The sequence below is a fragment of the Tympanuchus pallidicinctus genome, unplaced genomic scaffold (assembly GCF_026119805.1).
Source record: "Tympanuchus pallidicinctus isolate F22 unplaced genomic scaffold, pur_lepc_1.0 scaffold1, whole genome shotgun sequence".
Classification (NCBI taxonomy): domain Eukaryota; kingdom Metazoa; phylum Chordata; class Aves; order Galliformes; family Phasianidae; genus Tympanuchus; species Tympanuchus pallidicinctus.
Genome location: NW_026294618.1, coordinates 32,958,521 through 32,973,287, shown reverse-complemented (window position 1 = coordinate 32,973,287; position 14,767 = coordinate 32,958,521). Strand labels below are relative to the sequence as shown.

The following is a 14,767-nucleotide window of genomic DNA, read 5'->3' as shown; positions in this document are numbered from 1 at the left end:
CATAGCTGTGCTCTCCTAAAAGCTTTCTGGAACTTGCTTGCTGAAGCTCATTTGCAACACTCTAGATTCTGCAAAGACCTAGGCAGTGCATTTCAATGAGAAGAAAGTAAAAGGTGAATAATAAAACTGAATTCCAATTAATAAGTTTTATATGTAATTACATATAGTAATTTCAGCTAACGAAGTTGAAATATCAGTGGTATACCTGAATTCCTAAGAGAAGCAGTAGGATCACAGAGTCACAGAATGGCTTGGGTAGGAAGGAACCTTAAAGCCCATCTAGTTCCAAACCCATGCCGTGGGCAGGGCTGCCCCACACCAGCTTAGGCTGCCCAGGACACCATCCAACCTTAATCCAACCTCTGGCCTTAAATGCCTCCAGGGATGGAGTACCCACAGCTTCTCTGGGCAGCTGTGCCAGCGCCTCAGCACAATCTAAAGACAAAATTTCCTCCTAACATCTGATCTTAATCACACTTCTTCTGAGTTAAAGCCATTCCCCCTTGGCCTATTTTTATCAGACCAGTAGTCAGTATTATTCCACAAGAAATTGGCTATGTTGACATTTGATGTGCATGAATATATTTTAAACCAAGAAAGTGGTTACAGTACTAAATAGAAGTTCATAGTTGTCATCTTTGAAATTTCTGGTTTGGCTGCAAGGTTTTGGAAGCTGAGGAGGCATCTTGGCACTTAGGCTCATTTTCAGCTATACGCAAATATTGAAATATGGCAGTTTTCCCCCAGATAGCTAGTGAGTAACCCATAGCTATAGTTCCCCAGTGATGTTGGCCAGCAGATTAATCTAACTGAAGCAATATCCAGAGTAAATTAAGTGATGTTCAGGGTCACAAAGAGGATACCAGGCAATATTTAACTTCTGAAGTAGGTAGATATTTTTCTAAAGCTCCTTCTGTTAACTCTGCTTGCTAGATGAGTTTCATGTTTTCTTGTCTTTTTCTGAAACCTGTAAGTAATGTATTGAAAAGATAATTAAATTGTGTAGTGCTACAGTTCATAAGAGAAAAAAAAAGTAATGCTTTTCTTAAAAATATTTATTTATTTATTTTTGAAACATAGCATTTTGCTTATCTGGCTTACAGGCACAGTTTGTTTCTTGTGCTGTAGCCTTATTAAATAAATAGAAGTCTGAGTCTCTTCATCCGTTAATGAAAGACGTAGGAACAAGTGTTCTTCAGGAGCAAGAAAAATGAACAAAGTCATTTGTTTTCAGCTAAATTCTTTATTGTGCATATATTCTTAGAATATGAATAGACCTGCCTATGAAATAGTAGTAAAGGTTCAGATGGTGCTGCATTGTGTATGTACATGAGATGTATTTGAAATCAAGCAACTAGTTAAGGATTTTTTGGGCATTTAAAATTTTTGCATGTGTTAAAACTTACCTTACCACTCAATTTAATGTCCAAATTAATATAAAAACACTACAAATACAGTTAGCTCTGCATAACTACTAGGTACTAAGTGTCCTGAAGCATCCACATTAGGCAGACAACTGGTTTTCAGCATAATGTACGTACAAGCAGTAGGAAGTCTGTTTGCAAGCCAAGCAGACAGGCTTGCTTATTTATTTATCTATCTATCTATCTATCTATCTATCTATCTATCTATCTATCTATTTATTTTAAATTCATGTGTATACCCTGGAATTAAAGACATTATTTATGAAAAACACCATAGGTTTTGCTGTCAGGAGTTCTGGTTGATCTGAAACACACTGATAAAGAGAATTCCCCTTTTAAAGACAGTACCAGTGATGAAACGGTAACCCTGATGAAATACTTCACTGTTATGCTCTGCTGTATCTTTCAAGGGTTTCCTTCTTGTGTGTTGATCTTGTAGAATTCTACTTATCTGGACTCTGTTTTTATATTGGAGTAGATAAGTGCCCTGTCATTTGTATTTATAACTACTTTTCTTAACTACCATTGTAACAGCAAGTGCCTGCCTGGGGATATTACCAGTGAAAAGGTTGCTTAAAATAAAACCTAAGATCAGGGAGTCTAGTAAAATGCTTGGTTTTTGTCAATATCCAAAGAAGTAATCTTGCTGAATTTTGACTTACCTGCTGGGCTCAGTAATCTGTGCCTAGTTTTGGGAAGACATAGCTGAAAGTTGGTATTGGAATGTTGGGAGTATTAACTCAACGGTAACTGATTTTGGGGGCATTGGAACAATCTTTTAGCTTGTTTTATTTAGATATACAAATGCTTTGCAACCCTTTGGTGTTAAATGATGTGTTGGAGATCTCACTTAAACCAGAACTGAAGGAATGACCTTGAATGTATTATTCTTATACTTGACCCTGTGGATGCCTGTGCTGTTGTCAATGTTTAAAACTGACTCAAAGCATGGTGAGCACATCCTTGATTCTGGCTGTAGGCTCTGTTTGGTAAAGTGAAATGCTTTCCCTCTGCAAATTTTGACACAATATTATCTCTCAAAATCTCTTTACCTGAATACCTATAGCATGGAAATCCACTACTTTCAGTGCTATAATAACAGCATGAGTGTGCACATGGTGAACTTCAGAGAAGTTGTGCTAGATTTCTAGTACCATCAGGTCAAAGTAATCCTTTTAAAAATGTGACTTTCTCTTTGCTTTCAAGGCTCCTAGCAGTCTTATGGAGACCCTTGAGCAGCATCTAAACTCACTGGAAGGAAAAAAACCTGGCAACAAGTAGGTACATGTTTTGAGAACTTTCCTCAAGGCAGAATATTGACAATTTGAGACTAGCTAATATTTAGGTTTGCCTCCCAATCTCCTTTAGCTGGAAAATAAGCTGTGGTAAGACTCGGCTTTTCCTTTCCTTACAAAGTTGTCTTAATGCCACCTGTTTTTCTTATGGGGTGGGGGAGAGATACTGAACAGCTCAGCACTTTTCATAATGAAGTAAAATTATCTGTGAAGCTGACCCAGAAGGATCTATTTTCCTCTGCTGCCAAAGGTTTTATTGTTAAAATTTATTTGTTTTCTAATGGCTTTGCATCCTCTTACTAGATGCTTGTCATGGCTAACTCTAGGAAGGATTAAGCTAAAATTTTGTTTTCTCTTTTGCTGCTGCTTCCCTTGCAATTTAGTGAAGGGTAAGTACATATGTTTACATATCACTTGCATGCAAGCATGGTTGTGGAGCTTTTTTTGTTTTGTTTTTAAGATGGCTTGAACAATTAGATACCTCATGAAATTGTACCCTAAGCTATTTTTAGTCATTTCAGTCTTAACTCTGAATCTTCTAACCCATCCTACAGCTCATGTAATGTATCCAATTCAATTAACTTATAGGATGGATGCTAGCTCAATACTGGCACAATTTTTAACTTCAGCTCCTCTTTTTTAAATTAGCACCATTGTAATTCTTCATTTCTTAGATCAAAGCAGCTCTAAAAATGCATAGCAGTATTTTCATACCTCATGATAATGAAAGTAAACAAATGCACTGACATATATTCTAATTTATGACTAAAACTCTATGGATTAAGATTGTTGTGAGTATTCTTGCATGTGAGAGAATTCTTAGTTTGGGACTTTCCTACTCTTTCCCTACTTTCAAACATTATTTTAAAGTGTCCCTGACTTTCTTTAAAGAACAGACTTTGGAAATTGGCTGATACATTCTCAGAAGACTCATTTTCGATAACTGCTTCCCTATTGGTCTTATTCTGCTACCCTTGCAGGATTTTATAATATAGCTATATTTTGCCCCAATAATTCTTTTCTACTGACTTTTGTAGACCCTAAGGCAAGACATTTGCATGCCTCTCTGCCTTTCTTCCATTAAGTAGAACTTGTTTAAAAGGCAGAATAATCCAGTGATACCAATTAACTAAAAAGATTCATTTAAGCTTTGAAGTAACGATTTGCATTCCTTGTCTAAATTGACACATGAAGTCTGAGAAATGGAGAAGGCATGCAGTTGTAGAGATCTTCTCACAGCTGTAATGCTTAGTTTTTGGTCTTTTTACATGTGTTTTAAGTACAAGAAACAAGTTTGCAAAAGTGTACTTATCTCAGCCCCCTTTTTCTTCCCCCTAGATCTGGGGCTCCCTCTCCTCTGAGCAAGGTAAGTACTGCCAATTGTTGTACTCATTAATAATGAGTACAGCATGATATAATGAGTTTGCGTGATGTAACATAAAGGCATGAAGAATTAAGTTTTTCTTTCCTAATTTGTTTTTTAGGCTTGGTCACCTAGGCTGTACCTGAATGACAAAGTTGCATCTTTAGATGGGCTTGTAAATAACAGCTTCATAAAAACAATTTGGTGATCTGCAGGGAGATGCTGCTTAGACCAGTGCAGGATGCTAAGCAGCTTTGCTGGGGGTTGATGTTCAATGCTTTGTGAAAGCCTAAGACACTCACACCTTTATCCCAACTTCTTTTTTTTAATCTTCATCAGTGAGACAATTGCTCTGTTCTCTTTCTTCTCCAGATTCTTCTCTCCATGTTCAGCTTTTTATGAGAAAATGCTGACTCTTTCTCTTCCTAAAAATGTATATCGTTTCAAACTGTAATCTGATATACCTACTTTAGGAATTCTTTATTAGTGTGACTGCTCACTGTAAAGCTAGACTTGCCAGTGAAAACAGCCCGTAGGTTGTTTTTAAAAAGGGCTTTTTTCTAATACTGTAGCAGTTGATGAAAGTTGATGAAAACATTATAATCACACACAGAATCGTACACAGTATCACCAAGGTTGAAAAGCTCTCCATGATCATCAAATCCAACCGTCTGCTTACTACCAATATTTCCCCACTAAATCATGTCCCTCTGTACTACCTCTAAACACTTCTTGAACACCTCCAGGGATAGTTGACTTCACTACCTCCACGACCAGCCCATTCCTACACCTGACCACTATTCCAGAGAAAGCATTTTTCCTGACATCCAACCTGAATCTCCCCTGGTACAATTTAAGGCCATTCCCTCTAGTCCTATTGCTAGTTACACAGGAAAAGAGACTGACTCCCACCTTGTCACAATCTCCTTTCGGGAAGTTGTAGAGAGCAATAAGGTCTCCCCTGAGCCTCGTCCAAACTAAACAATTCCAGTTCTTTCAGATGCTCCCCATAAGACTTGTGCTCCAGAGCCCTCATAGCTTTGTTGCCCTTCTTTGGACACACTCCAGGGCCTCAGTGTCTTTCTTGTAGTGAGGGGCCCAAAACTGGACACAATAATAAAGGTGCAGCCTCACCAGAGTTGAGTACAGAGTGTGACAATCACTTCTCTGCTCCTGCTGGTGGCACTATTTCTGATACAAGCCATTGGCCATTGGCCTTCTTGGCCACCTGGGTGCACTGCTGGCTCATGTTCAACTGAGCATCTGCCAACAGCCCCAGGTCCATTTCTTCCACATAGCCTTCTAGCTTTTCTGCCCCAAGGTTGTAGCATTGCCTGGGGTTGTGGCCAAAGTACAGGATCGTGATCCGGCACGTGATCTTGTTGGACTTCATCCCATTAGCCTCAGCCCAGTAATCTAGCCTCTACAGATCCCTCTAAAGAGCCTTTCTACCCCCAGAGAAATCCACACTTCCTGCCAACTTGGTGTCATCTGCAAACTTACTGAGGGTGCACTCACTTCCCTCATCCAGGTCATCAGTAAAGATATTGAACATGACAGGCCCCAGTACCAACCCCTGGGCAATACCACTTGTGACCAGTTGACAGCTGGATTTAACTCTGTTCACCACCAAATTCAGAAAGTGTTCTTACAACTTTAGGTAAAACTTCTATATTTCTGTGAAAACCAATCTAGTCTCAAAGGCTTGAGAAAAGTTGAGAAATCATTGATCTATCTCTTGTTAGCATACTGATTATGAGATGGCAGTATGGCAGATGGAAGAAAATTAATTCAAATTTGCCATACTTTTTTTATTTTTGAAAGCTGTCAGAATGGTAAATAGTAATGAACGTAAGACTTGTTTTCCTTTTATGAGGAAAAGTATCTCTAGCAAGCAAGGGAACAAAGCTCATAGTATCTTTCAGAATTAAATGACATGCCTCAAGGAAATGTGATTCTTTAAGGGCACAGAAAGATTGCAACGTACGCTGAGTGTTAGTTCTTGCAACACTTAAGATATCCTTAAGCTCCAGAACAGGAGGTGCAATTAATACAAAATTATAGGCTGAGCTTTTTATTGTATCTTCCTGAGAACTTAACAGTTTGTGCTAGTAATAGTTCTTTTTCTTAAACTTTCTTCAGTCCGAAGGTTTGTGTATACACTTTGAACTGTTTAGATAGTTATCTTCTCCCACAAATTTTATCATTAGAATACTAAGGTTCTGTTGTGAACTAGCAGGTATTTGATTTAATGGACAAAATGAGGGGTCTGACACGTGCAGAATCAAACCCACAAATATACTTAGTCTCCAAAATGGTCTTAAAATTGATAGGAGGGAATTTGCTGATGAGCAAACTGTTTTCTTGAAACTTGCTGAGAATCCTTTGACACATAGGCACTGTTGGTTATCCTGGCTGGGATTTGAAAATGCAGATAATGCTCCTCCAGCTCAAGGATCTGAGTTAGCTGCTTAGACACTACTGAACCCAGGGGACTAAAGCTGATGTGACGCTTGCTGCTGGAGTCTCCATGCACTCAAAGCACCTACAGAAAGCATTTCCTCTGGAGTCAGGCATCACTATGTGGAGTCACTCTAGATTCAGTTCCTTGACTCAGCCATGATTTTTGGGAGGTCTTTCTTTGCTTGCCTCTGCCCAAGGGAAGATTTCCCCTGCCAGGAGAGGGATGTCACAAGTGTGTAGGCGTGCACAGCTCTGTGTGGTTAGGAAAAGAGGCACAGGAAAGCTGTTTTGTGCTGGTATAGGCATTAGAATTATCCCATGACCATACATCATACTTGTGCCTCTAGGAAGGAAACCAAATGTTCAGGTTTTGTGAATTAATAGCCCTCTGAAAATACAGCCCAATCTTTTTTGAGTTCTCTCAAGGTGAGAACAGTTCACAATGAGAAGACTTAATGTTCAAATTGGACTTTATAAGTATGTGAATCTGTGCACCAGTTTGTGGATAAATGCTCGCATACTGAACACGTTTAAAATATTTCTCCAGTCTTCTCCAGCCACAACTGTCACATCTCCCAATACTACTCCAGCAAAAAGCATTGATACGTCTCCTCCAGTTGATCTTTTTGCAACTGCATCTACAGCTGCTCCAGTCAGGTAAGTTGAGAAGCTTATTTGAGTTATTGTGCTTGATGGTACAAACTAAAGTCACACTTGTAATGGGTAGCCTGCAAGATTTTGCTTACTTTACAGATAGTATCCAACAGTATTGAATGAAGTACACAATTCTAACAGTCTAGGTCATATATGAGTTCAAACAAACAAACAAAAAAAACATCCAAACAAGAATGCAAACTTTGCGTCTACCCTGATTTGCTGTCAGTGCAGTACTGATTTTGTACAGTTCTCAACATAACATCATAAACTTATTGTCAAATAGATTGAAGTAATATGCACATCCAAAATAGTCTCTGCTGAACTTCTGTATTGCTTCTAAAACTACTGAATTAAGATTCCTTACTCTTGCTATTCAAATCAGTTAATGAAGCACAGAAAAATATAATGAATGTTGGGAGGTTGAAATAAAAAATAAATGTTAAATTCCAAAGAGGAATTTTGAATAGTACTTCCAAGTTAAAACTAGGACAGACGACTGTTGTTCATTGTAATGAGTAGAAATGAAAGATCTCTAAACATGTAAAAGCTCTGAGCTTGAACCAAAACTATGAAGATAATACTGACTTAATTGCCAAATTAAACACTTCAAACACTTCATTGAAGAAAGATCTTCTAAGCTTATTATTATTTAAATGTTCCAAATGAAAAAAAAACCTTGTTTCCTAAGCAAACACTCAGATAGCTTTAGGCATCAAAGTTTTACCAACTGCATTCTACCTAACAATTATTTATTGCCTAGAAATGCAGGTTTCTGACTTTCAGATATGTCATGAGGAATGGAGCTGTTTTCAGTTGCAGCAGTTATTTCCTCTGTTCTTAGGGGACACCTGGGTTCTTGAATTTGGGTTTGTTGGGTTTTTTTGTTGATGGTGGTGGTGGCTTATATTTAAAAAAATAACTTTTTGGGGATTATCACAGCCTAGTGATGTCTCATAAATTTATTAAAATGCCATTATGAAGTAACATAAGTATGTTAAGATCCTATCCTAGGATGTAGTATGCTCTTTGGCACTCACTGCAGTTCCATTCCTGGTCACTGCTCTAAGACCTGGAAAAATTCTCTCTCTTAATAGTTCCCTCAGTCTTTCAGTCTAAGGATGGCCTTATCCAATCTAATTCCTGCAATCCAGACATGACTTTTTTTTTTGCACTTGACTGAAGTAGAAAAATTACTCCAGTATTTAATAATTCTCTTCCTTTTCTTGACAGCTCTTCCAAACCATCCAGTGATCTTCTGGATCTTCAGCCAGATTTTGCTGCTACTGGGCAAGCAGCTCCAGCAGCCCCTGCTGGAGCGACTTCTTGGGGAGGTATAGAAAACCCACTGTCAGCATTTCTTCTTGCTAACTCCCTCTTCTTGCTTGGCTGGCTGAACTGAAACCTATCCCTTTTCATACTAGCACAGGATGTTCCCAGCTCATTTTCTGTGATCTGCTGACCTGACAGGCATGCATTCCCTTGCAGCACAAAACGACTCCTTTTTCTAGGGATATGCATAATTGTATAAGCTGATTATAAAGGCCTGAATGCAAAGCTGTGGTTGGGGGGCAGGACTGTGTAACTATATGAGCAGGAATTGATGGCTAAAGGTGAAGAGGTAAGGCAGACGCTTTAAAATAGTCAGGGAGATAGAACTAAAACTGTTCATTTGCTTCTTGGCAAGTTGTTTGGAGATATTAGCACTTCTGTTCATGAAGCAAAACACACAGACCAGTGGGGGAAGGATCAAAAGTATCTTTTAAAGCAAAAAATGTCAAAAGGATTCTAATGATGGTAAATTAGTTCTATTGTGAGTTTTACCTCTGACATTCCTTAACATAAAAAACTTGCTTTTCTGTTTAGAACTGTAGTAAGAAAATAGAAGTAAAGGACTAGCTGTCTTCAAATAGGAACCTGTTCTCTGGAATATGATCTTTGTGGTACAGCACAGGCTGAACCAAGCCTGTTCCAGACAGCTTTAGCAGTGATGGTCTGAAGAGGACCACAGTAAATGTTAGGCAATGCTCACTGCTCTTCTCTTGTGGACAAGGAATTAGGCTAATAAATGATGATTTAGGCTACATAGTTGTAAATCTGTGGTGTAGTTGTAGACATCTTCACTCATTACAGCAGGAATACTGCACTGAGTCACCTTGACTCCATTGTAAATGCTGTCGCTGGATACTAGTGACTTCTGCATTCCCTGTTTCTGTTCTCATCTTCAGCTCATTAAAGATATGTCTCCCAACTGCCTCATCATGAAAGCATAGCTATGTAGACCACGCTTTGCATATTTGTATTAAATCTGTGGGTTTTTTTTTCTTTTCAGAAGTGTCAGATTAATTAACTGAAATACAATTTTATACAGAAAATAAGACCAAAGAGTCATCTCTTCTAGATATCTGGGACTAATTAGTCCACATTTTTTCGCAGCTTCCTACTTATTTTCTCTGTAGTTATGCCCTAGCAGCTTGTAGTTACTTTTGTTGTCCTTTTCTATCATCCCCAGGTACTAGAAGCTTTTCTGTAAAAAGCTTTTTTGTGTAGTACAAGCTTTTCTGAGCTGTTCCAGAAGAGCTTGGGCCTCTTGGATAACTTTTTTTTTCTTCTTCAAGCAACTGTTCATTTGTGCAGAATAAATAGCCATTAAAATATTGATTCACATTGCAATTGAAAGCTCATGTTTTGGTTTTTGTTTTGTGTTGTTTTGTTGTTTTTTTTTTATAAGGAACATAGGGTTTGGAGCTTAGATGTTTTAGAAGAGGTGTTATGCATGTATTCCTTTGAATTACTGAAAACTTTTAAAAATTGGTCAGTAATACGTCTAGACCTCTTGCTCCATAGCAGAAGAGGACAGCAAACTTTTTTTCCTTTGGCTTGGATTATTACCAATCTTATCAACTATACTTCAAGCTTGTATTTCAGAATAGCATTTTGGTAACTTAGTAAGCCTCAAATTTGTCTGCTTTGCAGGATGTCCTGATGGCAGGAGTTCAGGTGTGGAAGACCTGTTATCACACTGGAATCACACCTTTTTCCTAAAACTTTTCAAAATATAAGGCCACTTCTGGAATATTGTATCCAGTTCTGGGCTCTTGTAGTCAAGGCAGACATTTGATAAACTGAAGGAGACTAAAAGGGGCTCTTAGCAGTGGCTTACAGCTATTTGAAAGGGAACTTGCAAAGTGGAACCAACATTTTTTTGGGAATGATGACTAGTTGTAAAGAAAAGTAACAGAAACACATAGCTGTTTTGGAGGCTTATTACATTAATAAAACATTGTTTCATGTGGAGGATGGGACAACACCAAGGCAGATCCTCTATGTACATGCTAAAGGAATATCCATTCCTGGAGATTTTTAAAGACCCAACCAGGAAAAGCCATGACTGCCTTGATCTGCTGTTGGCAGTAAGTCTGAGCTCAGACTGAACTATATGACCTTAAGTTCCCTTCCACTTTGTGAGAATGTGTAATAGTGCCTTTCTGCTACTTGAGCTGCTTGCTCATCTGCAAAACAGTTCCTGCTCACAGGAAGTTAATGTAGGAACTTGTGAGAAAGAACTAGTAAAGAGAGGAAGCTAGAAAAATTGCTGTAGTTCAGAATAGAGAATGTAAATACCACGTACTTTAAGAGGAAGCATCAAGCTGGCACCTTATATGTCACATAAATCTCAGGAATTCAGGTGGTCACTAACAAAAAAAATCCTTCTCAATCTTAGACTGAGATTCATTATTTATATTTAGTGGTGAATATACATTATGGTTGTATGTTAGGTGTATTTCTGAGTACAACATGAATTACCTACCAAATGAACTGTAAATTGTGAGATCTACACTGCTATGGTAACAATAGACTAAATACAATACAATAAGAATAAACACAGTGCTGGCCATGCTGTGCTGGGCAATTATTATTTCACTTTATTATAACCTATAATGTAACTGGATAACAAAAATGCATTGAAGAATAAGCTAATAGGAGGTAGAAGTTTGCCAGCAGTTGTTTATTTCAGGTCTAGCTGTGAGGCATCCACCTGTTGTGCAGTAATGAGATACCAGAGTGCTGCATTTTTAATACACTGCTACACTTTTCAGAATGGTGTTTTGACTTACCTTGGCTTGTGAAATGAGTCTCAAGTAGAGCTCTCCTAACAAACCAATTATTAAAATACACACGTCTTTTTTTTTTTTTTTTGTGACCTTTTTAACAAGCGATGTAAAATGAAGGCTAACTTATTAAGGTTAACCTCTAATTATTCAAAACTTTTTACTTCCTACATTTTTACTTTACCTATAGTGAAACATCCGGATGCTGTGCTGGTTCTTCAGTGCGTTGTAGGTAAATGAACTCATGACCCTGTTAAATGTACAATGAACCAAGGAGAAATACTGAACTATTGATTATTAAATAAGGCCAAGCCACATATTTTTTTCAGATTTTTATACCTCACAGTTTTTATTTCGATATTCTGTTTTGTAGCTTTCTGTGTCAGGTTTTGTGTTTTTTTTCTAAATATATATGTAGGGAAAGTTTCCTCTGTCTGCCTGTGTGCTCAATCTGACTGGTATTAGCACTCATCATATGGTAGAAAAGTCTATAACTAAAGATACTCAATGGCTTCTGAAAAGTTTATTAAGGAACCAAAGTTGGAACAAAGCCAGCCAGGAAGGGAGAACTTATATGGTGGTGAACTGCACTCTAAAGTTTCTTATCTGTGTCCTGTGGTAGCAAAAGGTAGGAGACCTTCCTGTCAGCTCCTATGGGCTACTGCTAGATTCTCTCTGCTGTAGTGTAAAACACAGAGCAGTAGCTGTATGAAAGAGTGATACATGATGCCTGTGTGTGATTAACTTGCTGATTAACTGTGAAGGAATGTAGCAAATGGAATTTATGTGCTTATGCTGACATGAATAGAGATATTTAACAGAATGAGCTTTGGCATGTAACCATAACATCTTGAATGTTAGAAAATCAAGTGCTGAAATGACATTTAAACTACACGTATCACCTAGAGAACAAATTTATCGCTAACAAACATCTTCAGTCTGGCAGTTCTACTAATTGGTCTGTTTCTTTACACTGCTGCCATTTTAATGGACAATTGCTAGACCTCTTGGGAGAGGGTGAGTAATATTTTTGATTTTTAAGTCTTCTGAATGTTAAGAGTCCTTATTAGGAGCTCTAACTTTTTGCAGTTGAGTGTTTGTGGTCTCTCTCCCTCTTCCCCTTACTTTTCCTGTTTGATCTTCGTTATGTGGTTGCATATAGATAATCTGGCTGCACTTTCCGGTGTTACCTCTGAGCCACAGATTTCAGATCCATTTGCTCCAGAGCCTAGTGCAACTACTGCTGCAACTACTGATACTACAACTACTTCATCTGCTGCTCCAACAACTACAACTATTACTGCTACCACTGCTGAAGTGGATCTCTTTGGAGGTTAGTTTGGTTGCTCTAGTCCTCTGTGCCAACTCAAAAGGTAGATGAACAACAGAAGTTCAGCTATTTGTAACGAGACCTCTAATTTAACTCTACCAGTGCATGTGTGTTGGATACTAGATGGAACAGGAAATGTAAACTACCCTTTTGTTTGCTGTGCTGTTAGCTATAGACTTCTTTGCATATATTTAACTAAATGGAAATGAAAAACTGCATACACTTAAGACTGAGGTATATTATGTTAAACAACTAAGAACATTAATTTTCAAGTCCACATTGGGTTAAGCAGGCATGCTTTCCACATTATCCAGTAACTACAGTTTCTGGAAAAGTAATTATTGGACTGGAGAAGATGGACATTTCTGCTTTTTGCATCTCTTACATGCCATGCTTGAGCTATTGTTTAATTTGGACTTTTCCTGTAAATACAATACTGAGCCAGCTGAAATGACTTCATTTCAATATTCTTCAATCTATGTTTTATCTTGCGTAGCATGACAGTAAATTGAAATGGCAATGAACTTGGTACTAAATGCCAATGATAAAATTGAGTTATAGGAAGCATTTTCCTGTAGTTTTGTTATGCTCTTTCCGTCTCTGATCTTAGCTGCTAACCTTGAATAAGAATAAACCTCCCTCCTCACCCAGTATGTTGTCAGCTCACTTGTCTAATGAAGCAAAGGGCTGCTCAACAAGTGAGAAACTACTGTTTCTTTTCAACGTGGTACCAGCCCAGGTTTATGGAAAAATCTTTTGATCTACAAGCTACTAACATTCCCAAACATTCCATTTTTCTAGTTATCCTTTCCTATGAATCATACTTCCCGTGGCTCAGTGGATGTCAAGAATTAGTAGTAACTTACTTGGTGTAAAAACTTGGTAAAATACTTGGTGTATTCTAGAACTTTAACGTATGTTCACTGATTGGGTGTGTTTATCTGTTGGTTCTAGTTCCAGGATTGATACAGAGGTCTTGTACAAAAACAGTTTGACTATAAAGGCTTTTCCCAAAGATTGGAAGTATCTAGAAAAAGATTTTTTTTTTAAGACTGGCTTCAACAGACATCTTTCAGATAGCTCCAGTAAAATTGCTGACAAGCTCTGAGGAAGGAGTGGAGCTGGTTCACTGCTTCTTAATCCATCCTTTAAAAGGGGTAGAAGAGAGTCTAGTGCCACAGAATCAGGAAGTTCAGAAACCATTTAACCTGGCAGCAGTTTACGATACCACCAGAAGCAAGAATCTGACATTTGTTGCTCTTGGAAGCTTGTTGCAGAGGCCAAGGCCTGATGAATTCATTGTTACATAATGTGCAGTGCTTACTTCTGGTGTGTTGGCTTTGGAAGGTAAGTCAGTCTTGGAAACAGCACTTTCAAATAGTATTCTTCATTTGGAAAAGATGTGTCACTTTTAAATGAATTGATAAAAATAATGATTAAAATAAATACATAAATAAGTTCTTAGTTGCTTTGCACTGTGTCTTGTCAGTGAGGTGCACTACAGGAAGGAGCAAGAACAGTGATCTCAAAAGAAAGCATGTGAAGAGTCTCCAAGAAGTGGCAGGGTAGGCAAAAGGGATAGAAAAAAGGCAGCAGAGAAGACAGAAGCAGAAGAGAACACTTTGCAGGAATAAATTCTGACTTTTCTTCTTATGCATTACCACTGATATGGAGCTTGTATGCTACCTGTGACTCTGACTGGACTTTGTCTTTAGGAAAACAGTCCTGTGTTACGTCTTTATCTAATGTATTCCTGGAAAGTAGGTGAGAAGTGCAGGGTTGATCCATCATAGCTTCTTGAAGAATTCAGTCTGAATGATGGGTGAGCTTTCATTTAACTGGTCCCACTTAAAAATTCCCTATCTAGAGGCTGAATTCAGAGTGCAACTGGAGTCATTTTCGACAGGGAGAAATCTAAAGGTAGAGGAAAAGAAATATCTTGAAATGCTTTCCATCTCAGTGACAGAATTCAGACATAGTGTTTTTGGACATCATTGATGTGCTTTTGAATTAAATTTATTCTATCATGTAAACAGTGAGGATAGCAAATAACAACAGCCTTTGTGCAAATGCTGAGCATTCAGATGATGTGAATAGGCAGGAGAACTGTGGCTTTCCCTAGTGAA

At 38.0% G+C, this 14,767-nt stretch overlaps 1 protein-coding gene across 5 annotated transcripts in view; it reads left to right on the top strand.

The window, feature by feature from the left end:
* Positions 1-14,767, top strand: part of SNAP91 (synaptosome associated protein 91) — a 70,805-nt gene that overhangs the window by 29,855 nt on the left and 26,183 nt on the right. For 4 of the 5 annotated variants that reach the window (XM_052682676.1, XM_052682671.1, XM_052682663.1 and 1 more), the window contains exons 10-13: positions 2,631-2,701; positions 4,058-4,085; positions 7,093-7,202; positions 8,433-8,533. In XM_052682676.1, coding sequence (XP_052538636.1) covers positions 2,631-2,701; positions 4,058-4,085; positions 7,093-7,202; positions 8,433-8,533 — 310 coding nt within the window. Of the gene's footprint in view, positions 1-2,630; positions 2,702-4,057; positions 4,086-7,092; positions 7,203-8,432; positions 8,534-12,313; positions 12,329-12,473; positions 12,645-14,767 lie in introns of all 5 variants that reach the window. The other variant, XM_052682643.1, reaches the window with a different exon arrangement.